The following is a 27,712-nucleotide window of genomic DNA, read 5'->3' on the forward strand; positions in this document are numbered from 1 at the left end:
TTTTGCCCATGTGAAGAGATATTGTTACAGATACAATTCAGCCCAGGAATTCCTCCACTGTCTTACACTCCATAAATTCAATTCTACTGGTGAATTGTATAGATATGGAGTCACAGTAGAAAGCTTTTGTATTACAACCATCTTCGCTCTTTTACCGAGAAAGTTTAGTTTAGTTTAATTTAGTTTAGTTTATTAGAATTGCCGCCCCTCTCCGAAGACTCACTCACAACATAATAGTGATACAATATATTACAAATCTAATAGTAGAAGTTAAATCAATTTAAAAACATTAATACATAGTAAAATCCCTAACTATACAATCATACACATTCAACCTAATCCATCATACAGTAAGGCCGAAAACATAATAAAAATTGGGAGAAGGTGGTAATTATCCCCACGCCTGGTGACAAAGGTGGGTCTTCAGCATTTTACGGAAGGCAAGGAGGATGGGGGCTGTTCGGATCTCTGGAGGGAGTTGATTCCATAGGGCCGGGGCTGCCACAGAGAAGACTCTTCCCCTGGGTCCCGCCAGCCGACATTGTTTGGTCGGCGGGACCTGGAGAAGGCCAACTCTGTGGGACCTAATTGGTCGCTGGGATTCGTGCAGCAGAAGGCGGTCTCGGAGATATTCTGGTCCAATGCCATGTAGGGCTTTATAGGTCATAACCAACACTTTGAATTGTGACCGGAAACTGATTGGCAGCCAGTGCAAGATGCAGTGTGTTGGCGAAACATGGGCAGATCTTGGAAGTCCCACGATGGCTCTCGCGGCCGCGTTTTGCACGATCTGAAGTTTCCGAACACTTTTCAAAGGAAGCCCCATGTAGAGAGCATTGCAGTAGTCGAACCTCAAGGTGAGGAGGACATGAGTGACTGTGAGCAGTGACTCCTGGTCCAAATAGGGCCACAACTGGTGCACCAGGCGAACCTGGGCAAACGCCCTCCTCGCCACAGCTGAAAGATGGTACTCTAATGTTAGCTATGGATTAAGGAGGATGCCCATGGATTGAGGGGGTCAGTAATTTCCTCCCCAGGGTAAAGGACGGACAGATGGAATTGTCCTTGGGAGATAAAACCCACAGCCACTCCATCTTGTCAGGGTTGAGTTTGAGCCAGACAGTGTTCCCTCTAATTTTTTTTTTTTGGGGGGGGGGAGTATAGTGTCTGAGCGGCAGTCCCTTTGGGACTGGGCAGCACAGAATAAATAAATAAATAAATAAACAAACAAACAAACAAATAAATAAAAAACCCACCCTGTTTTGCCTCAGAGAATTTCAAAATAAAATACTGTACTGTGTGTCTATAACAATGAGCTCATAATAGGGCAACTCTATCAATATCAAAATGCCACTTAAATAGTTGAGCTAGTTTCAAACTAGATTTTGATTTTCTTTCTCTCTTCCTTACTCCCATTCTTTTTCTTTTTCTTTTCCTTCTTCTCTTTTTTCTATCTGTTTCTCTCTCTTCCTCTCTCTCTCCTTCCCTCTCACTCTTTCCCTCTCGGCTTCTGGGTAGGTTTGGAAAACTCTGAGTTGATGATGATTTTTAAGTGAGCGATTGCTCACTGCTCAGCTTAGAGGGAACTATGGAGCCAGACCCTCACAGCCTCCAGGCACCAGCACATCACTTCCACTGCTTCACCGACTGGACATGGCGTGGAGATGTATAACTGGGTATCATCCGCATACTGATGATACCTCACCCCATGCCCAGCGGTTTCATGTAGATATTAAATAGCAGGGGGGAAAGGACCGACCCCTGAGGCACCCCACAAGGAAGAGACCTAGAGGTCGACCTCTGACCCCCCACCAACACCGACTGCCACCGACCAGAGGGGTAGGAGGAGAACCACTGCAGAACAGTGCCTCCCACTCCCAACCCCTCCAGTCGGCGCAGAACAATACCGTGGTTAATGGTATTGAAAGCTGCTGAGAGGTCAAGAAGCACCAGGACAGAGGATAAACCCCTGTCCCGGGCCCACCAGAGATCATCCATCAGCGCGACCAAAGCAGTTTCTGTGCTGTAGCCGGGCCTGAATCCAGACTGCTGAGGGCCTAGATAATCAGCTTCTTCCAAGGACTGAAAGACTGAGAAAATGAACCTTGAAGAGCTGTTTTGCATAGTTTTAATAAGCAAATAGATTTATCCCATGAAAAATGCCCCCAAAATAATATAGTACTAAACTAAGCAATAGTTAATATGGGAAACAATCATTACATGCTGTTATGTCTTTGAACTAGAAAACTTAGTTCTACAAATTTCAAAATCTGATCCCATTGCCTTTTATGTATCAATTGTGTAAATGCTAACAGAAGTAAATCCCCTGAATGGTAACTACAGCTGAAATTGTTTTTCCAACTCTATATCTTAAATTTGAGGCTAATTTTACTAAAGCAATAAAATGGTCTTAAAACTATTGTGTTTCATATAGAATATAACCATTACAAGGAAACTCTTATGGTCTTTATGTGGGAGACTGTAGGTCTTTTTAATAGAGCAATATTTGGTGATATGACAACCCTCTCCTCAAATTGGAAGTACAGTACAATATCTCAAATGCAGATTTATTGCATTTGAATTAGATTATCTAGAAAGATAAATTCTACAAATCAGAATTATCCTAAGGTTTTAGATACCACTGGGCATGTGATGGATCAGATATTATCCATTCTGTCCTCTTCACATTCTTTCTTTTAAAGAATGGTATTAGAACAAAAGGTACAGTGAGAATCACAGCTTATATTGTAAATCTAGCTAATTTTCATGTTACCTTTTTTTGGAAGGGAAAGGGTAAGCATGTTTGCGTGTTCTTTTTCACACAGCCTTCCCCACTTAGCTTTTCATATTTTGCAGGAGGGGGAGAATAAAATAGTGTCTCTAGCCAAGATCTGTTCAGTTATAACTCCCATCATTTCCAATTCCACCACCAGAGAAGACCTGACTGACATGCTGGATCGCATTTTGACATCTTCTGATGTAGAGATGCAGTTGTATGACTAAATATTTTAGTAAGCCTTAGAAAGAGCTACTTGCTCTCTTTTAAAATCCTTTTAAAAGAACTCTGTATCTCCTCCTACATTATTTGATTCTACTTCTACTGAAGTGCTATGGCATCATGAAGCTAAATACATTTATCTAGGACAAACACTGCAAAGATTTCAGTTGCACTTTTCAAAGTATCGTGTAGAGCTTTAAAAAAAAATCAAGGGAGTCTTAGTCTGCCAGATGTTATCAAGGCCAATTAGTGTCTGCAGGGGCTCCTTCAGCAGAGCTGGTGTATTCTTAAATCTAACATTCTCTGTGGCTGTGAATGAATCTCTTCATTTCTCCATCAGTTAATAAAAGTTAAGTTTTAAATGGGGGAGATCTTTTCTCTCTACTGCTTCTAGATATGTTAATACTGCAACCATCAGAATGAACAAAACAAATAATGATCTTTAAACTATGGAAAATTGCTAGAATCATATTATGCTAAACTAACTGACCAAACAAATGAACAAAAATAATCTTTCTGGCTTCAGAAAAGAAATAGTCTAGGGACATATCTTTCTCACCAAAATGTGCTTGTTATTTTTGGTTTGGTTTGGTTTGGTTTGGTTTGGTTTGATTTGATTTGATTTGATTTGATTTGATTTGATTTGATTTGATTTGATTTGATTTGATTTGATTTGATTTGATTTGATTTGATTTGATTTGATTTGATTTGATTTGATTTGATTTGATTTCTATGCCGCCCCTCTCCAAAAACTCGGGGCGGTTCACAACATATGAAAAACAATAAATTACAATAAAATTAATCCAATTAAATTAAAATTCCTAATTGTGTTAAAAATCTATTCCATTCATTCATACAGCAATCATTCATTGGCCAGGGGCTAAGATCTAACCTGCCCAATCCTGATGACATAAATGAGTCTTAAGGCTCTTATGAAAGGCGAGGAGGGTGGGGGCAGTATGGATCTCCGGGGGAAGCTGATTCCAAAGGGCTGGAGCCCACACAGATAAGGCTCTTCCCCTAGGTCCCGCCGAACAACATTATACCAGACTACAAGGAATTTATAATGGCATATTGTTTACAACTGTTTTAAATCCTAGATGAATTGATAGTGTCTCACGGAAACTGAGTCTGTGTTTGCTTGTTAAGTGTCCAACTTATTTTTAAAAAATCATAAGCATTACTACAAATATGTCACAATCTCCTGTAGACATAACCTGAAAACAAATATGCGTATGCATGATGGTGTCCCATTGTGAACATGTGCACAGATATGTTTAGATATCAGAATATTGTAAATAGACTCCAATTCTGAACCAAGAAATTCTGGCGCTAAAAACTCCCAAGACATTACATTCATTTTTTCTTTCTTCTTTCCTTTTCATAGTACCACTACAGTCCTGCACAGCTAAGCATCTAAAACAATATGTTTGTTGCTATGGCAACTGTCGCCATTGCTTGATGGTCAGTGCTGTTCTATAGAGATCAAATTGAAGAGGCGGAGGTACTGTTGAGATGTCCCATTGCACTGTGTTCCTCCTGTCAGTTATTCAGATCCCCTTGATTAGTTTTTTCCTGGGATTGGACCCTGTTGCCATGATGGGACCTACATCTCCTAGCAACCAAAAGCACAGTTGCCTTTATCTTGGCAGCATTGGCCTTCTCTCTTCCTAATAAGACCTGGAGGGGCGTTTCATTTCATCACCTACCCCAGAGAACAGGCATTGTGGTTAGATGACACTGGCAGCTGATTTCAAACTAATCCATTATTATTTCCCAAAGACTTAGATCATGTCAATATTTTTTCTAAAAAAAGAAAAAAGGAACCAACTGCTTTTGTCAGAAACAAAACTAAACACACACACACAATCTGTGTTATCCTGAAAATAAGACCTTGTCTTATATTTTTTTTGAACCCTGAAATAAGTGCTTGGCCTTATTGCCATGCACTCAAAAGCTTGATTGGGCTTATTACCAGGGGATATTGAACAAAATAGAATGTTTTTCCTGTGGAATAGGAAAAAAAATCTATTTCTGCTCGAAATAGATCTATACTAGTCTTCCTTCCTTTACATTTATCAGCAAAAGATATGTTGCTTACATACACACACACACACACACACACAATGTATACATATACATACATACATGCATACATACATACATATACACCATGTGTGTAACATATTTTTGCTGATGATGAGAAGGAAGAAGACTACTATAGATCTATTTCAACATATTTTGCTCTCATCAGCTAGCCATACTCTTACTGGGATTTGAACCTGGGGAGTCTACCTGCCTCTGTGTGTGTGTGCGTGTGTGTGTGCACTTTAACTTATAATACACACACATTTATATTATAAATTATATGAACACACACACAAAGGCAAAAATGAGGAATTTTAAAAAGTAGAAAACAAACATACAGTAAAATTTCTTGAATTTATATGTATGTATAATTCATTTAGTGTTATTTATTTGTAGTCTCCTCTGTGTTCTAAACCAGAATAAATATTATTTTTTGCTTACAGAGAATTGTTTAGTTACCAGAAAATGCCCTGAAACATTTTCTGTATCTGAGATGAGGCATAACAGTTTTTAGAGTAGAAGGTGTGGTAGGTAAACTAAATTTGCTTTATTTGGAAGCTAAAAGGACCAAAGATCTATTTTCCTTGCCTTGAAACGACCTCTGCAGGTCAATTATAAAATAGCAGCAATTAGGGCCACAAAATTGGACACATTAATCTTTTGATGGGAGAAAACTATACAGATATCCAACTACTAATTATCAGATGTGGAACTCAACTCTAAAAAATAAAAGATTCTGACTCTCTTTGTTAGTTTCTGTGTGCAATTGTGTAACACAGACAGAACTATAATCAATCCGTTGCAATCACAAACCAGAGACTGCCATGGCATTCTGTACTTCCTCTTCATTTCTCGGTGGCTTCATTTTAGCTCCATATTTACTATTCCTTGTCGCTTGAGTTTATTTTTAGAGATAATGGCTGCAATCACAAAGCACGCTAAACCAAAAGGACTCAGCCATCTAACATGTTGCATTAAAAGGTTCATATGGTCTCATTGTGTCATTCTAAAGCAAAAACACAGAATTAACTGAATAGACCATTATCCAAAAAACCACTGGTGTATCAGTCAAATATAGGCTACGAACTACTTTCATTATTTTAAATTACTTTAATATTCTAAAAGGTGGGGAAATTCATACTAAACAAATCTATAAATATTTTATATAAATAAACTTTATTTTAGATTGGATTATAAAATCAAATGTGTGTGTGAAAAACATTCACGGACTAGTGCAGAGAAGAGTAACAAAAATGATTAGGGAGTTGGAAGCAAAACATATAAGGAAAGGCTGCAGGATTTGGGTATGTCTAGTCTACTGAAAAGGAGAACCAAGGGGTGACAAGTAATAGTGTTTTAGGGGCTGCCACAGGAAGAGGGGGTCAACCTATTCTCCAAAGCACCAGAAGGCAGGACAAGTAACAATCAATGGAAGCTAATCAAGGAGAGAAGCAAACTAGAACTAAGAATTTTTTTCTGACAATAAGAACAGTTAACCAGTAAGTGGGTGCTCCATCCCTAGAGGTTTTTAAGATGAGATTAAACAGCCATTTATCCAGAATGGTTTAGGGTCACCTGCTTGGGCACTAGAAAACCTCTAAGGTCCCTTCCAACTCGATTATTCTGATATAACCACACAGAAATAAATATGGATTAAATCCCCCTTCTAGACAAGCAATAACAATAGCATTTTATTCCTTCCTTCCTTCCTTCCTTCCTTCCTTCCTTCCTTCATTCATTCATTCATTCATTCATTCATTCATTCACTCATTTGACTTCTAAGCCACCCAATCCCAAAGGACTCAGGGCGACTTACAACAGTATAAAAATTACAAAGGCAATAAAAAAAATCAAATATAACAACTAAACTATAAAATCTTAATTAACAAACTTAATCCCATTAACATGCATACATTACATTCATACAATATGGCCATGATAGTTGTTAAATTCATGCGCCCCAGGTCTGCCAGCAAAGCCAGGTCTTAGTGGCCTTACGAAAAACCAATAGAGTGGAAGCAGTAGGGGGGAGGGGGGAGTTGGTTCCATAGAGATGGGGCAACAACAGAGAAGGCCCTCCCCAGGGCCCTGCCAACCTGCATTGCTTGGTCAACAGGACCTGGAAGAGGCTAACTCTGTGTATTCTTATAGGTCTCTAGGAGATATGTGGCAGGAGACGAACCCATAAATAGTCTGGCCCTGAGCCATATAGGGTTTTATAGATGATGACCAACACCTTGAATTGTGCCCAGAGACTAATAGGAAGCTAGTGCAGCTCACGGAGCATAGATGTTATATGGATGTACCGAGGTACACCCATAACAGCTGCATTCTGGACCATTTGGAGCCTCTGAACACTCTTCAAGGGTAGCCCCATGTAGAGCGCATTGCAATAATCAAGACGGGAGGTGATGACAGCCTTGAGTGACTGTGCAATTTAGATTTAGACTTATATACAGCTTCACAGCCCTCTCTAAGCAGTTTTACAGAGAGTAAGCATATTGCCCCCAAGAATCTGGGTCCTTATTTTACCGACCATGGAAGGAGGGAGGGCTGAGTCAACCTTGAGCCTGTTGAGATTCAATCTGCCAAACTGCTGGCAGCCCATGGTCAGCAAAAGTAGGTTTTAGTACTGCACTCTAACCACTGCACCACCGAGGCATGGATATATACGGGAGATGGGGTTGGGGGGATGGGAGTGTGCGTGCATTCTTATTTTATGCATAACAATTGTCTGCTACATATAAATCAATAACAGGAAACAAGGGCTACCTCTAAGCTCCCATAAGGCCTTGAGAAAAATATTATGCCAGGAATATCCAGCTATTTTGGTAGTGGGCACATCTGGAATTTTATTGCAATATTATTGGTGCTACATGGGGAAAAGAATGTACTGTACCTACAAACTAAACCAGTACAAACTGTTGAGATAGCCAAGCACAAAACCCACAAAGTTCATTGGATCATTCAAGTAGAAAATGAAATATAGAAGGTACACCAATAATTGTCTATAGATAGTGGCCATTCCAAAAGAATTGTTAAGCTTGATATTAATATTCTTCTGCAGCTGGAACTGATTAAACATTTAATATTATTTAAAAGTTCTTGTAATCCACCTGCAATTAAATAGGAATAGCATTGCAATTTGGGCAGCACAGAAGCAAAAAGAAGGGCACACTCTTGTTTTCTATTAAATAGAAACCTAGGAAAATGTGAATGCATGTTGCAGAAGAAACGAATTCCATGTGTGTGTATGTATATACAGTATATGTATGTATGTACATACGTACATGAGGGTGCAGTGGCTGAGCAGTTAAGATGCTGGGCTTGTTGACTCAAAGGTTGGCAGTTTGAGACCAATACCATGTGATGAACTGAGCTTCCATTACTGACCCAAGATCCTGCCAAATTAGCAGTTCCAAAGCATGTAAATGCAAATAGATAAATAGGTATCACTTTGTTGGGCGGTAAAAGGGTTTCATACACTTTTGTCATATAATCATGTCAGCCATATGACCACAGAAGCATCTTCAGACAACATCTGAGTCATCATATTTTCAAAGGTATATAGTATACAACCTCAGATGAACAACACATGACATATTACATTGTATAATTGATTTTACAAAAAAAAAAAGCCAAAATGGAGAAGTCATGTATGAAAAACTAAGTACTGTATACCTTGTGATTCAATAACTTTATACAGCCACTTTTATCAGCAATAATTTGATAATCATTTTCTGCATGAATTAGCCTTTCACATTGTTATGGAAGAATTTTGGCCCACATTTATTTATAACATTCAGTTCATTGAAATTTGTGGAGATTTGTTTATGCAAGATTCTCTTGAGGTCCTGTCACAGCATTTCAATCAGGTTGAGAGGTCAAGACTTTGACTGAGCCATTGCAACACTTTAATTTAATGTAATTTAGTTTATTTGATCTATAAGCACCCCAACTCCTTTTTGATTCTGGGCAGTGTACAACAGTTTAAAACAATATAATAACAATTTTAAAAACCCCAAAATAAATCATTCATATCCTTTTAGCTGTGGGTGGATGGTAAAGCTCATCAGCCGTAGGCCTGCTGGCAAAGCCAAGTTTTCATGGCCTTCTGGAAGGCCAGGAGGGTGAGGACAGTGTGGATCTCTGGGGGCAGTTGGTTGGCCCTGAGAAGGCCAACCCTGTGGGCCCTAATTGGTCACTGGGAGGTGTTTGGCAGAAGACGGTCCCGTAGGTAGACTGGCCCTAAGCCATATAGGGCTTTAAAGGTGATAACCAATACCTTATATTGCATCCAATTAGGAGCCAGTGCAGTTTGCGGAGTGTTGGTATGATGTGGGTGTACCTAGGCATTTCTTTTTCAACCATTCAGTTGTAGATTTGTTGGTGTGCTTGGGATCACTGTCCTGATGCATGACCCAATATTGGCCAAACTTTAACTGTTGGGCACTTGGTTTTACATTTGACTCTAGAATACTTCGGTATACTGAGTAGTTCATGGCCAACTCAATGACTGCAAGATGTCCAGGTCATGTGACTGTCCAAAACATCACCTCTCCCCTATCGTAGTTGACAGTTGGCATGAAATGTTTGTGCTGATATGCTGTTTGGTTTTTGCCAAATGTGATTCTGTCCAGACACCTCCATTTTGGTCTTGCCTGTTCGAAGGACTGTGTTTTAGAAGTTTTGTGATTTGTTTACATACAACTAGGCAAACCTAAGCTGTGCTGCTATGTTCCTTTTAAAGAGAAGAGACTTTGTCCTGAGAATCCTTCCAAACAAGGCTTACTTGTCCAGTCTTTTTAAAATCGTGCTACTGTAGCATTAACTTTAATATGCCAATAAAGACCTATAGAGTCTGAGATATAATTCTCATCTCTTGCAAACTCTTGCAATTTGTTTGAATGGTATACCTGTTTGACTTTGGGGTAAATTTGCTGGGACACCCATTTTCTTGTGGCAACTGTCTTGAATGTTTTCCAATTGGGAACAATCTTTTTCACTGTAGAATGATGGATTTTAAATTGTTTGGAAATAAACAATTTTAAATTGTTTGGAAATTTTATAGCCCTTCCTAGATTGATTAACAATTACTTAACATCATGGAGTCTACGGAGAGGGGCGGCATACAAATCTAATAAATAATAATAATAATAATAATAATAATAATAATAATAATAATATAATAATAATAATAATAATAATAATAATAATAATAATAATAATAATAATAATAATGGATGACTTCTTTATTTTTCAGCATTATGTTAATACACACCTCAATGCTCAGGACTAGTAAATTCCTAAAACTTCAGCTTTTATTGAGGTAGTCACACTTGCTGATGATCAATTGATCAAGGCCCTTGATTATCAGCACCTGATTGCTACTTAGCCTCTTCATACCTATGAAAATAGTAAGGTGTACTTAGTTTTTCACACATGGCTTCTGCATATTGGCTTTCTTGTTGTAAAATAAATGGTGTCATGGTAAAATATGTCATGTGATGTCCATCTGAGGTTGCATTTACCTATTTTAAGAATAGGTAAGGACCAGATGATTTTTTATTATATCGATATGTAAAACTCAATACAGACCTCAAAGATGGTATTTTTTTTTCACATGACTCTTTACATATATGAATGTAAGAATCTGTATATGCGTACGTTTGCAGTCAAACGCATATAAAATCTCTGTGTGTATCTGTGATGGGCAATAATATTTCTAATTAATAATACTTACTAATTAACAATTAACCAGTGGAACAATTTGACTCCAGAAGTTTTAAGAGTTCCAATACTGGACGTTTTTAAAACATTAGACAACCATTTGTCTGAAATGGTATAGACCACTGATGGCGAACCTTTCTTTGCTCGGGTGCTGAAAGGGTGCATGTGTGCTTATATGCCCACACCCATTATGCAATGCCCTCCCTCGTGCATGCGCACATGTACACCCCATGCTGTGCCTCCCCCACGCATGCACACAGGCCTCACTAAAGGCTCTGAATTTCTGATAGGCCCGTTGGATCTGTTTTTGGCCGTCCACAGGCACTGGAGGCTTTCCTGAAGCCTGGGGAAGGCCAAAAAAGAAATCAGCCAATGTGCAAATACGTTCTGGAGTTGACAAAGGGCAATGCGTTGCGTGCCCTCAGATATGGCTCCACATGCACAAATGCCATAGGTTCCCCATTATGGGTATAGGCTTCCCTGCTTGAGCAGAGGGTGAGACTAGAAGACCTCCAAGATCTACATATATATGCCCATTCCCATTCCTTTCCATTCTTTTCCTTCCTCAGATGAGTGGAATATGAGATCTTCTAAGCATAAAATTTCCTTCCCTGAATTTTGGGAGAGAATTGTTGCTCATCACACATATACACAGTGATGACAGTCAGCTATGTAGTTTGTAACTTAAATATAAACAAATCTAAGATAGTAGCAAACATCAACATATCTGACAGGGTGTGTATCAAGGAATGACAGATTTTTAAATCAAGGAATGACAGATTATTAAAATGTACTTGGGAGGAGGTACAAAATGTTTACTGTTTCTTATGTCTGCTTTAAACTCTATTTCACCTTTCCTCCATAGGCAGTACAAGATGATAAGAGCATAATATGGTTCCATATCGGCCATTCTATCCAACCAGGCGTTCTTCAATTCTATAGATTTGGATGTAGTATGATGCTCATCATCTCCAGCCATTAAAATCGAATGAAATAGGATTTTATTGATTGGTTGGTTGGTTGGTTGGTTGATTACAGCTGGAAGAGACTTTGTAGGTCATCTAGTCCAACCCAACCCAACCCCCCCCCCCCCCCCCCTCTCTCTCTCTCTCTCTCCCGCTCAAGCAGGAGATTTGCATTAGGCCGTTCCTGGAGATTTCCTGCGCTTCCGCCACAGGCACATAAATGCCTTCCAATCGGCAATAACGCCCCTCTGCTTAACGCCCATTACTTAAAGCCACACCCTTTTCCTCCTCCCTCTCAAATGACATCACCAGCTCGTGGTAAAAAAGGCAGGGCTTCGAATTCTTTCTCTTGATTTGCCAACGAGGCAGCCTGTCAGAGAGAGGAAGTAGAAATACCGGAGTTTCTGAGGAAGCGGAAGAAGCTGAAAAGAAGCCGAGGGCGGAAGTGGCTGCGTTTGAGGGTTGGAATTGGGGAGAACGGGAATCCGGTAGGCAGGCGGTGGACTGTTTTCCGCGGCGGTCCCGCAGGCGGGAGCGGGTAAGTGTAAGGTTTTGTTCAGGAAAGACGAAAATCAATTCCTAAAACTCCTTCCAGTTTTAAATTCTTAAGGGAGTCATTTAATTTTTCCCTCCGTCACACCTAAGAGCGGCTTGAAAATAAATGGGGTTTCTTAGTCTGGCAAGCCAAATAAAGCTTCCATGTTCTGCGGCAGTATATCTCCCACTGCCTGTTGCTTGTAGAGGAGGACGTGGGAAATTCTTAGCTTCCTAAGGCAACTAGATCACATTGTTGGAACTAGAGTGGCGTCAGCTCTGGTTACAAAAGGCTGCGCTGGGTTTGGGACTTGTTGACAAAGAGTCCTGTGGCTTTGATGATTATTACTAACTGGAACCGAGTCCTTGACCTGAGAACCGAACAATATAATCACTGATATTTAAACAAAGCTACGGTGATAACAAGGGATGGTGCTGATTACGGTGGGTGTGACATTCCTCAGTGGGAATGCTTCCTTTTTTTCCTTTTAATGTGACTTATTTATATTTGGTGCCAATATCTGAAATTTAGGTGCAGCATTCATGCATGCAATCATTTTAATATGTTTTATGGAATATGTTAAAATAATAAAGGTGTCAGATTTAACATTTTCTAGTTCTTACTACGTTTCATTATGATCATCTTGTTTGTGTGTGTGTACTCCATCTTGAGATTGGTATATGGTTTCCGTCTGCTATATAAAATATTCTAGTTATGCCAGAAGTTCATAAGCCTTGGGACAGTGTGAAAAATCATAGCATTGCCTCTGATAGTATCTGCTCTGATAGAAGCACATCATTGAGGACTATGAACATAGGCTTTCCAAGCAGAGAGTAGACATGCTGGAGTGCAAGGTAAGGCCAGGTACCATCACCTAGAGGCTCAGCAGACAGATGGTCAACCAGTTTCAGGCCATAATGCTGTCCCACTGGAACAAGGCCCTCTGGCTCTTTGCCAGCAGCCACACTTTCCTCCAGCCTTTGCCCAAAGCCCCACTCCAGCCTGCACAAAGAAGCTGAAGCAGACCCCAAGTTGGATTTTTTGCCCCGCTCCAACCAGCACAAAAATATCCCAAAGGGGGAGAGACTGCAGCAATCCCAGCATGGGGGACTGCAAGGAGCTGGCATGGGCCAAGGTGGGGCCACTGCAACCCATTCTCTAGCAGCAAAACAAACTGCAAGGGAGACCAGGATCTGTTCACGAGAAGTTTCATACTCCTGGAAATTGGACAAGAAGTTCTCCAGTTTGCTGGCCTCCCACTTTGGGCTACGTTGGCAGCTGGACTGTATCTCTCCACCTCCTTTTCCTGTTTTGTCTGCTAGATTGATGCAGGGGGACATCAACCTAGCTTGACACTGGAATGCTGTGCCTGGACCAGGTACTTTTTCTCTGCCTCCAACCTGTCTCTGCTTCTGCAAGGCCTCTGAGTAGGAGGTGGGAGAGAAAGCACCTGGTCCGGGCACACAGCCTTCCAGGAACCTCTTTTATGTCCCTTCTCTCAAGGAGAAGCATTGTGGTCAAGGAAAGGAAGGAAAAAGAAGGCGGGCAGAATGACAAAAGGCTGCTGACAATGGGCCAGTTCTATGACTATAGCAGCTTGTGATGGGGTTGGAAATCGCCACCATAGAGGGTGGTACGTGGAGTGTTGCAAGTGGTGGCACATGCAAGGAGAAGGACAGCCCTCATTGGCCGGGATGAGATAATGCTGCTGTTGCGGCAAGGGGTGGCGGTGATGATGGCTAGATCCTTAGTGTGCAGGAACTTGCCATTTCACAGCAGCAACATTCTGCCTTCATCATGGTACATTGGTGACAGGCAGCCCCATCTGTGTGGCCATGAAGCAGGTTCAGCATGGCCAGTTCTTGCCCGCATTGTTGGCAGCGAGGATCAGGTCACCACCTCTGGTTACTTCCACTTTGCCTTTGCCAGGGTGGTGGGCCCTAGAAGAGTGCAGTCCTAGGTTGGCCAATCCTTGGTTTGGGACAGAGAATGCCCTGCAGGCTCAGTTGCGATGGGTGGGCAGGCTGGTGGAATGAACAACCTGGGGATCTGGGTGGTCTTTACATGGCCAGGATGCCTGCAAGATGCCTGGCTTGCGAGGCCCAGCATTTGGGATCTGGTGCACTCCTCTCCTCCCGGGTGGCAGGAGTTTCTTGCACTGCTCACTGAGGCATCTGATCTCCCATGATGGAGGGAGGGGCTGGAATTACTAAATCCCATCCCTGGGAGTGCAGGCGCTTCAGTGAACTTCAGCTAGGCCCCTCAAGAGATGGAGTTTGCATGGGCTGATCTAGGATCTGGGCTGGCTACTACATAAACATTCCTTGCACATATCCGACCCTGATTTAGTGCAATACAAAAATGCAAATAATTTTTCTGCAGACCACCAAAATTTTCTCATGGACCATTAGTTGGTAACCTTTGCAATAGGGTTCCTTCAACCTCAGAAATCTTAATGTTTTTTTGCTGAAAACTAGATTTTTAACAGCTGAACTTCCACAGTAATTAAGCCATTTTCCCAATACTTGGGATTCTTTATTTGTGGCTAATTGCATTATTCCCATTTCAATTCTAAACTATTCTTGAAAAAGTTCTATAAACTGTACAATGTTAAAATTTTAATCTAAAACTCAGTTCAATATCATATTGTAATATTGGTCAAAGCTTGTAATACAACTTTATTTTCAGATTTTCAATTCTGCAAGGTTAATCAGTATTAGCCCTGTTAGGCTGCTTCAGACAGTTGAAAGGGGTTATGATTATGCCCAATTTCTGACCTGATGGTAAAAATAAGGTAGAAGCTTATTCACTTGTGGTTCATTTATCTTGGGTAAAACCCCAGATTGGTATTTAGGTGATGTTGAAGGTGTATTAAAATGGCAATTTAACAACCATTTAATTTTTGCACTTGTCTAACTTGCAAAATCCTTTTCATTTTCTGTTTGCAGTTGCAATTTTCGTCTCAAGTGAAGAACAACAATATTTCCATTTTAGTTGCTCAAGGATTTTTCAGCAGATGATTCAAACTGTATTTGTTTTTGTTTGAATCAAATACTTCAGCTGCTGTAAAAAAAGAAAAAGAAATCTGGTTCTTTCTCTGGCTGAAATATTTCTCTCTTTCAGTTGCAACATTGTTTGCTGACAGTCTCATCTTTCTATTGGAACTTGTGCCATTGTTGTAGACCATGGCAGGTCGACGTTCTAATGGGCCAACTATAGGCAAGATCTGTCAGTTTAAATTGGTGCTTCTGGGAGAATCAGCTGTGGGGAAATCAAGCCTTGTCTTGCGCTTCGTAAAAGGGCAGTTTCATGAGTATCAAGAGAGCACAATTGGAGGTAAGTGACACAATCATTGATAAAGCTGTTCAGAATCTCTTTGAAATTTAGCCTTGTTTGATAATTAACAAGCATTTGTCATTAAGGAGTTCTTTCTAAACTAACCTATATAGAAAATTTCAGGGGATGGGCACAATTGTTAACTCCTGCTGATACTTTCCATTTGTCTTTGAGTCATCTAACACAGTGATTTTCAACCTTTTTTGAGCTGCGGTACATTTTTTACATATACAAAATCAAGGGGCACATTGAGTGGGGGGGGGGGGCTAAAAAAGTTTGGACAAAAAAATTCTCTCCCTCTCTCTCTCTCTTCCTCCCTTTCGCTCTATTTCTCTCCCTCTTTCTCTCTCTTTCTTCCTTCCTCTCTCTCTATTCCTCTTTCTTTCTCTCTTCCTTCCTTCCTCTCTTTTTTGCTCTCTTTCTATCTCTCCCTCCTTCCCTGCCTCTCTTGCTTTCTTTCTTTCTGTCTCTTTCTTTCTTTCTCTCTCTCTCTCTGTCTTGCTTTCTTTCTCTCGCTCTCTTTCTGTCTTGCTGAGCTTCGCGTCACACCTGACCATGTCTCGCGGCACACTGGTTGAAAAACACTGATCTAACATACTCTGTGTGTTGGACTACAACTACCAGAATTCTCTAACAGAAAGTTGCTGGGAATTCTGGAAGTTGGGAGACAAATCTAGATGGCAAATTTTTATTCAGTGGACTATGCCTACACTGTCCATTGTGACTACACAATAATGGACAGATGTTAGGCACATTTTATTATGATATTTTGTATGAAATGTTGGTAAAGTTGAAAGCCTGATTTCCCAGAAAAGTTCCCTTATTAATATATTTTCTAAATGGAACAACTCAGCAGAAGGATTGAGTTGTCTCCAGGAAATGCTGAGATTAGAATTATTTAGTGCGTTTACTGCTGGTCTAATCTAAGAGATTCAGTATGGATTACAACACATTGATACAATATAATAAAATAAAAACAAATATCAGCTAAACGACATCAGAAATCATGCCTAAAATGTTCCAGAAGTCTCTTTGAGATTTTTTTTTAGCTATGGTTCCAATGCTGGTGGAAAGAATAAAAACGAAAAGACATTACAAGCACATAGCCATGCAGAAACCTTGCTTTGTTCAAGTATCATAACTGGCTGGAGACCAATAGCTACATCATTTTTGTTCCTTTTTAAAATGTTCCCGTGACAAATTCCAGGCACATTGTATATCTTGGCAAGTCTGTAGACAAGTTTAGTAAAGCAAGCTTTCCTGGCCAGGTTTGGGTTGGGTCTTTTTTGACTAGGTAGAAATGAAGAATCTGAAGAGAGTAAGTTACCTAAGAATCTATTTTTAAGTGGCTAGGAATCTGCATTCTATACCTACTGAGATAATGGAATTAAACTTAAGGCTGGTGCCTCAGTTTAAATCCTGTTTGCCTGATACCACAGGGAAGATGAGATTAGTTTGGCTTCAGTCACGCATCTTAAATTAGTCTTTTTCTGTATTTCATGATTTGAATAAAGAAAAAAAACAGGGGTAATAAAGCACTTAGCAATAACCTCAAGCAATTTTTTGTTAATCTCTTCACATTGTTTTGGTAATTCTGGACTGCCAAATATAATAACTGTTGCAATATTTCAAACAAATACTTATATTATGGATGTTTGGCACTTAGGAAAAGAGTTAAAAGTTTTGGAAGCAGCCACCAGAACATACAGTGCCTTCCATTGTCACATTGATATATTTAATTTGCCAGTATAATTTAGAAGGCACCTGTATATCAGTGGTTTTCAACCTTTTTTGAGCCACGGCACATTTTTTACATTTACAAAACCATGGGGCACATTGAGGGGAGGGGGGCGGCTAAAAAAAGTTTGGACAAAAAAAATCTCTTCCTTTCGCTCTATTTCTCTCTCCCTCTTTCTCTCCCTCTTTTTTTCTCTCTCCATCCCTTTCTTTCTCTCTTCCTTCTTTCCTCTTTTTTGCTCTTTCTCCCTCCCTCCCTCCCTCCCTCTATGTCTTTCTTTCTCCCACCTTCCCTCCCTCTCTCTCTTTCTTTCTTTCTCTCTCTTGCTTTCTTTCTCTCTTGTTCTCTTTCTCTCTCTCTTTCTTTCCTTCTCTCTCTTGTTTTCTTTCTCTCTCTCTTGCTCTTTCTTTCTTTCTCTCTCTTTCTCTTGTTTTCTTTCTCTCTCTGAGCTTCGCGGCACACCTGACCATGTCTCGCGGCACACTAGTGTGCCACGGCACACTGGTTGAAAAACACTGCTGTATATGATGGGACTTAATGTGAGTTCAAGATCCACTTTTGTATCATTGATGTATGCCAATTACACAATCAAAACTCATGTATGAACTGATCCTCGATCCAGGTCTCTGTCTGCAAAAAAGTTGCCCCACACCCAGCTGTTCCCCCCAGCTAACATTATAATCTTCACTGTGAAGTCCCAAAATATTTTACAATGAAGGTAGTACTTCTCCCTAATCACAATTTGTTACTGCGGCTTGTTGTAGATTAATTTAGTTTAACTTTGCATTGTGAGTTCAGTGTAGCTTTGGATCATTTTTCTCAATAAATAAGCAAATACTGCATGATGGTTTTTGACTCATTCGTTTAATTGGTTTCTTTTTTATTTAGTTTTAGGATTTCTGTGGAGAGCCAAGTCTATTTTAGGTCATATTTAAGCACAAATATTGAAAATTCAAAAGGGTGTACCAATGTTAAATGACTGTCCTCCATTAGCAGAGTTATGTTCAACTTTGTCAGTGGGAAAAGAAGTTTTCAACATATATTACTAGGAAGAAAACTTCAAGTATACAGTAGATTGGTAATTATTAGGTCAGTACAATTTGTAGTCAAAAATTGGATGCTTTACAGGTAGACAAAGCTCTTGTTTCTATGTAAAATATAGCAGCCCTGAATGAAACCCAGACTATTTTTAATCCTTCTGTATTCCAGCTGCTTTCCTCACACAGACCATTTGCTTAGATGATACAACAGTCAAGTTTGAAATCTGGGATACAGCTGGACAGGAGCGCTACCACAGCTTGGCCCCCATGTACTACCGAGGGGCCCAGGCTGCCATAGTTGTTTATGACATCACTAATATGGTAAGGCTTTTATAGATTGAATCCAAAAATATTCCACACTGGCAACAGTGTTTCTTTTCTAGATTCTTTCCCTTTGAGGATGTGATGTATGAATACATCCACTGAATCAATAGCATTCTAGGAGGGAACCACTGGTGTAGAATATTTTGAATTTTGTGCCATTTCATTTTAATATTGGGCCTGATTTGCACAGTGTTCCATTTCTGAGCAGTATAATTTCAGACAGCTTATTCTATGTAAAGTTTCTTTCTATACCAGAGGTCTCTAACCTTGGCAGTCTTGTTGTGTACTTCAGCCAGCTGTGAAGTCCATAACTCTTAAAGTTGTCAAGGTTGGAGATCCTTGCTCTATGCATATTGAAAGGTACAATGAAAGAGAAGGCAGGCTAAAGCCCTCATCTGCAGCATGAAGTGATGTAGCATTGACATTACTGTCTGGCCTCAGTAAGAAGGAAGCCTCACTTAAAATTGCTTTAACCAGGTACTAGAAATAAAATAGCCATAGTCTACAATTCTATTGAATGGTCATCTATTGATTTACAGAATTAATTTATGTTAAAAATGAAAATAGTTCAAATCTCACAAAACTGCTGGAAAGATATCACACATGAGTTTGGCCATTTTTAATTTTAAAGGTTTTGAGCTTTTAGCTTAAAAAACATTGGAGAATTCACAAAGGTCATGTTGAGTTTCCTGATTTAGGTATTCTCACCTTCTTTCTCTTCCTGGGAACATTTCATTTGCAGTCTTGATAATACTGATGGTGCAGGAAGAGAAACAAGCTCAGAGGTATAGCTGAATGATATTTTCATAGTGTAGCTATTTATTTATTCAGTACTTCCCATTAAAAGTATCTCAAAAAGGTTTATCTGTCTCAGGACATCTAAGCTTTGAACTCAATCTGTATAGTGTGGAGGACAGAAGGGAAAGTGGGGACATGATTGAAACATTCAAATATGTTAAAGGGTTGAATAAGGTTCAGGAGGGAAGTGTTTTTAATAGGAAAGTGAACACAAGAACAAGGGGGCACAATCTGAGGTTAGTTGGGGGAAAGATCAGAAGCAACGTGAGAAAATATTATTTTACTGAAAGAGTAGTAGATGCTTGGAACAAACTTCCAGCAGACGTGGTTGGTAAATCCACAGTAACTGAATTTAAACATGCCTGGGATAAACATAGATCCATCCTAACATAAAATACAAGAAGTACCATAAGGGCAGACTAGATGGACCATGAGGTCTTTTTTGCCATCAATCCTCTGTTTCTAAGTTTTCTTACACATTTGAAGTTAAAATCTAATACTTTGATATTTTTACTAACTTTTCCATAAACAAAATCCCAAGCACTGACATCATTTACATGTATTGAATTGCTTCTGTGCACATACCCTGTCTCCTTCGCTTGTGACCAGAAGTATAAACAAAAATTCAGTGTTTAATGCACATGAACTAAGAATTATGTTTCACTACTGGAATGGTAAATCTATAGCTCTTCCGATCCTGATCTATACAACTTGCCATTATATTTTAGTAGCTTTTCCCCCCTAGATGGGTGTGGGAGAGGAAATCCTTTTTGTGAGACGCAGTTTGTCTCATACCTGGTATACTGCTTGAAGCTGTTCCCCAGTCCCAGTGTGAAGAAGCCCCATCACTGAAAAATGCATTGCATGAGATATCACCTATCAGAGCAGGAGACGTATTATATGTTAGAGTTCCAGGAGGTGAGAATTATGGAGCTGTGCTTGCTCTTCATAGGATACCTTTGTGCGTGCCAAGAATTGGGTGAAGGAATTGCAAAGGCAAGCTAGTGCTAGCATCGTCATTGCTCTGGCAGGCAACAAGGCTGATCTGGCCAGCAAACGAGCTGTTGACTTCCAGGTAGGTGAGGGTTTTTTCTACTGGGAAATAGTAGCTTTTTCCCCTTTAGTGTTCTTGGATGCTTTTTCCACACAAACAATAAATACCTTGAGAATCATAAGGTGGTTTGGACTACTTTTGTCCAAAACCAATTTCAAATTTCACTTTTTGCATAAGAACTATTAGAGATGCCTTATCAGGATAATTCTTCGACAAAATATTTTGATTTCCTTAATCACAATCAATGAAATAAGATACACTATTTGAAAAAAACAAAGAACTGTAGATCAAGCAAAGAACAACAGATCAAAGAACAGTTTTCTCTGAGATTCTTCTGTAATAAGAATGGTGACATTGGCCCACCTTGGCTTAAATTTCAGGGTAATTGTAAAGACTGCTGAAAATAGAGACTGACTAATAGAGAGCTGACTTTAATATATCTAGTATGTAATTATGACAGTCAATCTAATTCCAGAAATTATCAAGCATATTATATCTTAACACATTAACATGCCTGGTCAATATTATTTTATCTGTCCTATAATCACTTTTGGGAAATATGGTTGGCTAGAGCTTTTCAGTCAAAGCTTGTTAGAGACACTGTGTTTGTAAGCCAGCCAAGCTTACAAAGGTTAAATGCATCTCTCTGAAAATTCTGACATTGCTGACATGATTGCTTACAGGAAGCCCAGATCTATGCAGAGGACAACAGCTTGCTGTTTATGGAAACATCAGCGAAGACAGCAATGAATGTGAATGAGGCTTTTGTGGCAATAGGTTAGTCAAGGGGAGGAGAAAGGCAGTTTGAGGAGGGTATCTTCTCCAACTACTGCCATGGGTTACACCAAGCAAACTCTTTCAGAGGTAGTAATCTAAGTTCTCAAACACTGCAGAATTTTAACAATATAAATTTGTGGTAAGTTGTAGGCTTAAGTAAAGGAGGACCTTTCTGGTGTTGTGTAAGAGCATGGGCTCTAAAATTGTAGCCTTTCATTCACAAATTTGCAGGAGGGAACTAGAGATAAGGCAAGAAACAGAAATTTATTTTATTTTATTTATTCGATTTTTTTATGCTGCCCTTCTCCTTAGACTCGGCGGCTTACAACATGTTAGCAATAGCATTTTTTAACACAGCCAGAATATTGCCCCCACAATCCGGGTCCTCATTTTACCCACCTTGGAAGGATGGAAGGCTGAGTCCACCAAAATTAATAGAAAGATGGGTGTAAACATAATGGCTTGAATGACAGACTCAGTCAAGATAAAAAGAAAACACAGGAAGCTTATAAACTATGAAATAAGAAGCTCCAACGGTTGGGATAAAATGAGTGACCTAGGAGCACATATCTTTAAAGCATATTTTGGGAATTCCATCTCCTACTGTGTTTCTCTGAAAATAAGACAAAGCCTTATATTGTTTTGAAGCCCAAAATATGGCTTTGGCCTTATTATTGGGGAAGCGGGCTTATTATTTTGAGGGTGCAGTAGGTGGCGAGTGTGGGATTGGATGCCCCATCGCCACAGTCTTCTCTCCCTGTTCTTCACATCGTGGAGCAGGACTCTGCAAGGCTTCTTGTGCTGTTGCATGCATGAACTGCAGGACTGCCACTCGGACAGTACAGCTGAGGTCCTGCTGTTATTTGTACATGCAACAGCACAAGCCTTTCAGAGTCCTATTCCACAAGGCAGCGATAGTGGTGTGATGAGTCTCACAGACTCATTTGTGGCAGGTGGGACATGTTGGGCCATGAGATGCCGTACCTGACACTTGTAGCTTCCTCAGTCCATTGAAAAAGAAAACTTCTCGCAAGTTCAAACTTCTCAAACTTGCAAGAAGTTTTCTTTAACAATGTCCTTCTCTGGACACAACACCAAGGAATGCAACAGAGCTACAAGTGTCAGGTAGTACACAAGTCTCCTAGTGGGATGCAATTTGGAGGTGGCAGGTCGGGCCGGGTGCGATGGGATGGGGTGGAGTAGGGGGCAAGATGCACATCCATCATGTTCTTCGGTGTTGTGTCCACTGATCCTCCCGTGCTTCCTGCTCTCAAACAAAACAGGAGAGAAGAAATTCTTGCAGGCTGCCTGAGGAAGTCGAGCTGACAGCAAAACCTCTAGCTGGGTTCAGTGGCAAAAGCAGCTGGGCATGTTCTTCCTTGTCTCTTCCAAATGCGCCCTTCTCTCTCTTGATGGGTAAGAAGAGAAGGGTGCACTTAAGACACAGCTCCAGGAGAAGGAAGGCAGGCAGGATTCCATTGAGTATCATTTGTTGGGGGTCAGGGGAAAGGCCTCTTGCCTTCTCTTTCTGCTCAAGATCCCCAAGGATGGGCCACTGTGTGAGACGGAATGCTGGACTTGATGGGCTTTGGCCTGATTCAGCATGGCTCTTCTTATGTTCTTAAGGAACGTTTTGACTGCATGCTGAACGCAAAAAAAATTTCTCCCCTTTTGCTCCAAGAGGCTATGCAGGCACAATTTCTGGTGGGGTTTGGAAGAGAAAAATTTGCAGCCAAAGGGCTCCTGAAAGAGAGGGGGGGTGAGAGAAAAGGCAGGTGCTTTGCCTTAGGCAGCCCGTGAGAGTTTCTTTCCTCTGTTGCTTCGGTCAAAAGCCGGAGGCAGGGGAGGGTCAGCAGACACAACACTGAGGGACAGGTAGCATGTACTGCCCTCGCCTGCCTCCTCTACCTGAAGGATGTGGAGAGGGCAGGTAAAGAATGAACAGCCCAAGTCAGCGATCCAGGCAGAGCTGAAAGGGCGACAACAGGGCTTGATGTGCCCTTCTGCTGCTCAAGCCCTTTACTTATGGGTTTGCTATATCCAACTGGCCTCGCCACATCCTTACAGGCAGGAGCACGTTTCAAAACACTGCTGGAGAGATAACCAGAGGAGCCGAACTAGTCCCACAGGGTGTGTGCACATCCACCTCTTGCTTGCTCTTGCGGCCGGGAGCTGCTCCTTCTGCAGCAGGCACTCTTTTGGCCAGGAGAGAGAGAGCGCGCACCCCCAGCAACGATTTCAAACGCACTCCTACCTGACGAAGTGTGATACAAATTGCTGAAGGCAGATCTTAGAGGAGCCGAGCTAGTCCCGCGGGGTGTGCGTGCACCCGCCACCCGCTTGCTCTCACTCTTGTTCTCCCGGCCAAAAAAGTATCCACTGAAAAAAGAGCATGTCCCAGCATATCCCCCCCCCCCCACTTTCCCCGGAAAGTAGTTGGGGGTGGGGCTATTTTTGGAGGGCTTATTTCAGCTCATGCACTGAAAAGGCTAATTGGCCTTATTATGGGGATATGTCTTATTTTGGAGGAAACGTAATACACTGAATTATAACAGGTACACTGGGCAGGATTAGCCAAGAAAAACCTGATTTATTTTATTTATTTATTAGATTTGTATGCCGCCCCTTTCCGTAGACTCGGGGCGGCTCACAGCAATAATAAACAATATATAACAAATCTAATAATTTAAAAGAAACACTAAAAACCCCATTATTAAAAGCAAACATACATACAAGCATACCATACATAACTGTATAGGCCCGGGGGAGATGTTTCAATTCCCCCATGCCTGACGGCAAAGGTGGGTTTTAAGGAGTTTACGAAAGGCAAGGAGGGTGGGGGCAGTTCTAATCTCTGGGGGGAGCTGGTTCCAGAGGGTCGGGGCTGCCACAGAGAAGGCTCTTCCCCTGAGTCCTGCCAAACTGCATTGTTTAGTTGAAGGGACCCGGAGAAGGCCAACTCTGTGGGACCTAATCGGTCGCTGGGATTCGTGCGGCAGAAGGCGGTCCCGGAGATACAGTGATCCCTCTATTATCGCGAGGGTTCCGTTCCAAGACCCCTCGCAATAATCGATTTTTCGCGATGTAGGGTTGCGGAAGTAAAAACACCATCTGCGCATGCGCGCCCTTTTTTCTATGGCCGCGCATGCGTAGATGGTGGAGTTTGCGTTCCCCGCCGCCCACGCAAAGGGGAAACCCCGATTCGGCTCCTCCTGCTGCGCTACCGAGCAGATCAGCTGCTGGGCAGCCGAAGGAACCTTCCCTGGGTCTTCCCCCTCTTGCTGGCGGGCGGGCGAGCGGCGGGCATCAGCGAGGAGCCGGGGTTTCCCCTTTGCGTGGGCGGCCGGGAAGACCCAGGTTGGGGGTTCGGGGGGGGTGCTGGGAAGCCCCCCAGGCCGGCTGCGACCTTTTAAAACAGCCGCGCCGCTTCCCAGCTGACTCCCGAAGCCAAACCCGGAAGTGGTTGTTTTTTTTTAATTAATATTTTTTTTAAAATCGCGATATAGCGTTTCGCGAAACTCGAGGGATCACTGTATTCTGTAAATCTCTTCCCCCACAATCATTTTTGTTGTGCTTTTAATTTTTCCCATGGAGTGAATTTAAAATCCAGGCTCCTAAATATACCCTCCCTCTCTCACTCCAGCAAAGAAACTTCCCAGGAATGAACCACAGAGTGCAACAGGAACAGCAGGCAAGAATCTAAATGTCAGCCTCCAGGAAAGTACCCAGTCCAACAAGGGGCAATGTTGCAGCCACTAAGGATTTTTGTCTGGCAGCTCTAGTTGGAATGTGTCTGAATCAATTGCACTTACAGAAGACCAACTGCCAGGATCTTTTTCCTTTCTCCTCCTCCACTGAGATTTTTTCCCCTCTTATAGAATGGGGGAGGGGAGCATAGCAGAGGCCATTCCTCTTCTGAACAAACAATAGATTTTTTAAGGTCTTTTTTTAAAATACAGATGAACAATGGCATTCTTCTACATCTTTGTGGGTGGACAATGTGTGCTTTCAAAACTTTGATCCCTCTTCCTTTCTGCCTTTTATCTTCTGAAGGGAATTACATTCTTGAATTTGCTCAGAGCTCCCTGGAAGAAGGGACATCCTTTTCTGAGACAAAAGATGTCTATAATAACATCTGCTTGGTGATTTTTTTTAAGGATTGTACCCTAAAGAAAAATAAAAGTTATAGCCAGGGGAGGTTACATAAAATAGGAATGAGTTGCAGAAATACTATGCACATTTTGCTTTGAAAGTTTGGTTCAGAAATGACATATAAGCCTGTAAAAGACCATGTTACAGAAACCTGAAAGTAACAATGAATTGAAGCTGTAGTATTGATAGATTGAGAGAAATCCATAGCCTCTAAGCTTTGTATTGATCAAATTTTTAATTATGAATGTTTTTAAAGAACAATAGAAACCTAATTTTCCTCTTTTGTATGATAGCTTCCAGCATTTAACAAATCAGTATCTTTTAATAACATATACCAATTAGTCCTTTAACCTTTTTAGGTTTAATTGGGCTTTTGGTATGCCAAATCTACATTAACCTATTATTTACATATTGGATGTAATGCACTAATTCAGCCTGTTAAATATATAAAATGATCGTTTTTTACAAGCAGCATTATGCTATTAGTAACCCTATCGAGATGTTGGGTGTATCCGCTAAACAGGTTGGTAGAGTGTATTCAAGCTGGGGAGGGGAGCAATGGTAGGTATTTTCATATACACAACATTACCAATATTGGTAATGCAAAATGGGTTTTGTTTCTGAGCTAGTGTCCAGGGCAGTTTTTGTCTTATGCATATTTGTATTTAAGACTATACATCAGTCTCTTCAATACAAAGCTCCAGTTGTGTATGAGTTAAAAAATAAATTTTTATCAATCAAATGTTGAACATACTTGAATCATTGTTTTTGCACACATCAGCTTACATAAACACTGGGTAACTTTCTAAATTTAACATTTAGATTTTTGCAAGCGTTTTGTAACTTGGTTTACCATGACTCCTTAAAATGATTACGGTAATCGTTTTTGCACTCATTTCCTCATGAATATATCTGATGATTTAAAGAGGGTTAAGATTGGAAAAGAAAAGAAAAATAAAAGATGGGTAACTTTCACCACATTTTTGGTAGATAAATCATCTTTAACTTTGTCCTAGCATTTCAACAAATACTTTATTGAAAATTACTCATATATCACAAAGTGGTCATATTCAGAAATAGCTCTGCTCAGCCAATGCTACTATGCCTTTACTTTCCCCGGGCAAATTTGATCAGTTTGTGTTTTAAAAAAACACAACCCACACCCACCCCGCCCTACAACTCTACACTTACACCCTCCTCTAATTGGTTAAGCATCATGACCCACAGTTTGAAAATTCATACTTTATCGTTTGGAAATCTGAAGTACTTTGTACAAATGGTGCTAATTTACATTGTTTAAATTCTCCACTATTGGAGGAATGCTACATTTTAATTTTATAAATGTGAGAAAAACATCCTTGCATATTGCCCATGGAAAATACTTTTCTTCCTTTGGAATTTCTAAATTAAATTAGAGGGAATCTAAAGAATGACAAGAAGATGACTGCAAGCTCAATAGAGAAAGAAAACAGCTAAAAAAAGTTATTACAATCCAAATGATAAAATTGTAATTTTTATTCACATTCATTTAAAGTCATTTAAATGAACAAAAGTGGTAAAATACTTTTTTCAGACATACTTAAATCAGGGGTATTCAAATTGTGGCCCATAGGCTGCATATAGCCCACCAAAGCCTTTAATTCAGCCTGTGCAAGACCATGAGGCTCTCCCGCCCACCCTTCAGCCGAGTGCATTACTTACCTTTGAGCTCTGCGGCTTGAAACTGGAAGGCCAACATTTTTGACCTGCAGACTGCTATTGGAGGTGGGGGAGGCCAAAACGGGCACAGACACCCTGGAAGGGTAAAATCAGATCCAATTTGGCCTGCAGAACACTACTGGAAGCAGAGGAGGTGAAAAAAACGGATGCATGGATACTCTGGCAGACCAGAAACAGGCCTGTTTTGGCCTGCAGAGTGTTACTGGACGTGAGATAAGTGAAAAATGCATTTTAACCTAAACAGGTGCAAAGTTATGCATATGGGGCAAAGAACCCCAATTATACCTACCAACTGATGGTGACCAAGCTTTCTGAGAAAACCCAAGAAAGGGATCTTGGGGTTTTGATGGACAGCTCGATGAAGATGTCAACCCAGTGTGCAGCAGCAGTAAAAAAAAAAAAAAAAGCAAATACCATGCTTGGCATGATTAGGAAGGAAATACCGTATTTTTCACAGT

The 27,712-nt window shown here is 40.7% G+C and overlaps 1 protein-coding gene across 5 annotated transcripts; it reads left to right on the forward strand.

The window, feature by feature from the left end:
* Nucleotides 1-12,159: 12,159 nt before the first annotated feature.
* RAB5C (RAB5C, member RAS oncogene family) lies at nucleotides 12,160-26,277 on the forward strand. 5 transcript variants are annotated; one of them, XM_070726655.1, is made up of 6 exons: nucleotides 12,160-12,319; nucleotides 15,440-15,652; nucleotides 18,600-18,751; nucleotides 20,505-20,627; nucleotides 21,290-21,383; nucleotides 25,027-26,277. In XM_070726655.1, the coding sequence occupies exons 2-6, from the start codon at nucleotides 15,502-15,504 to the stop codon at nucleotides 25,140-25,142; spliced, it is 636 nt and encodes a 211-aa protein (XP_070582756.1). In that variant the 5' UTR covers nucleotides 12,160-12,319; nucleotides 15,440-15,501; the 3' UTR covers nucleotides 25,143-26,277. The 5 variants fall into 5 exon arrangements, with proteins under 5 accessions (XP_070582756.1, XP_070582757.1, XP_070582758.1 ...); XM_070726656.1 differs by having other exon boundaries at nucleotides 12,196-12,759; XM_070726657.1 differs by having other exon boundaries at nucleotides 12,196-12,319; nucleotides 15,265-15,652.
* The last annotated feature ends 1,435 nt before the right edge of the window (nucleotides 26,278-27,712 follow it).

Source organism: Erythrolamprus reginae, chromosome Z (genome assembly GCF_031021105.1).
Source record: "Erythrolamprus reginae isolate rEryReg1 chromosome Z, rEryReg1.hap1, whole genome shotgun sequence".
Classification (NCBI taxonomy): Eukaryota; Metazoa; Chordata; class Lepidosauria; order Squamata; family Dipsadidae; genus Erythrolamprus; species Erythrolamprus reginae.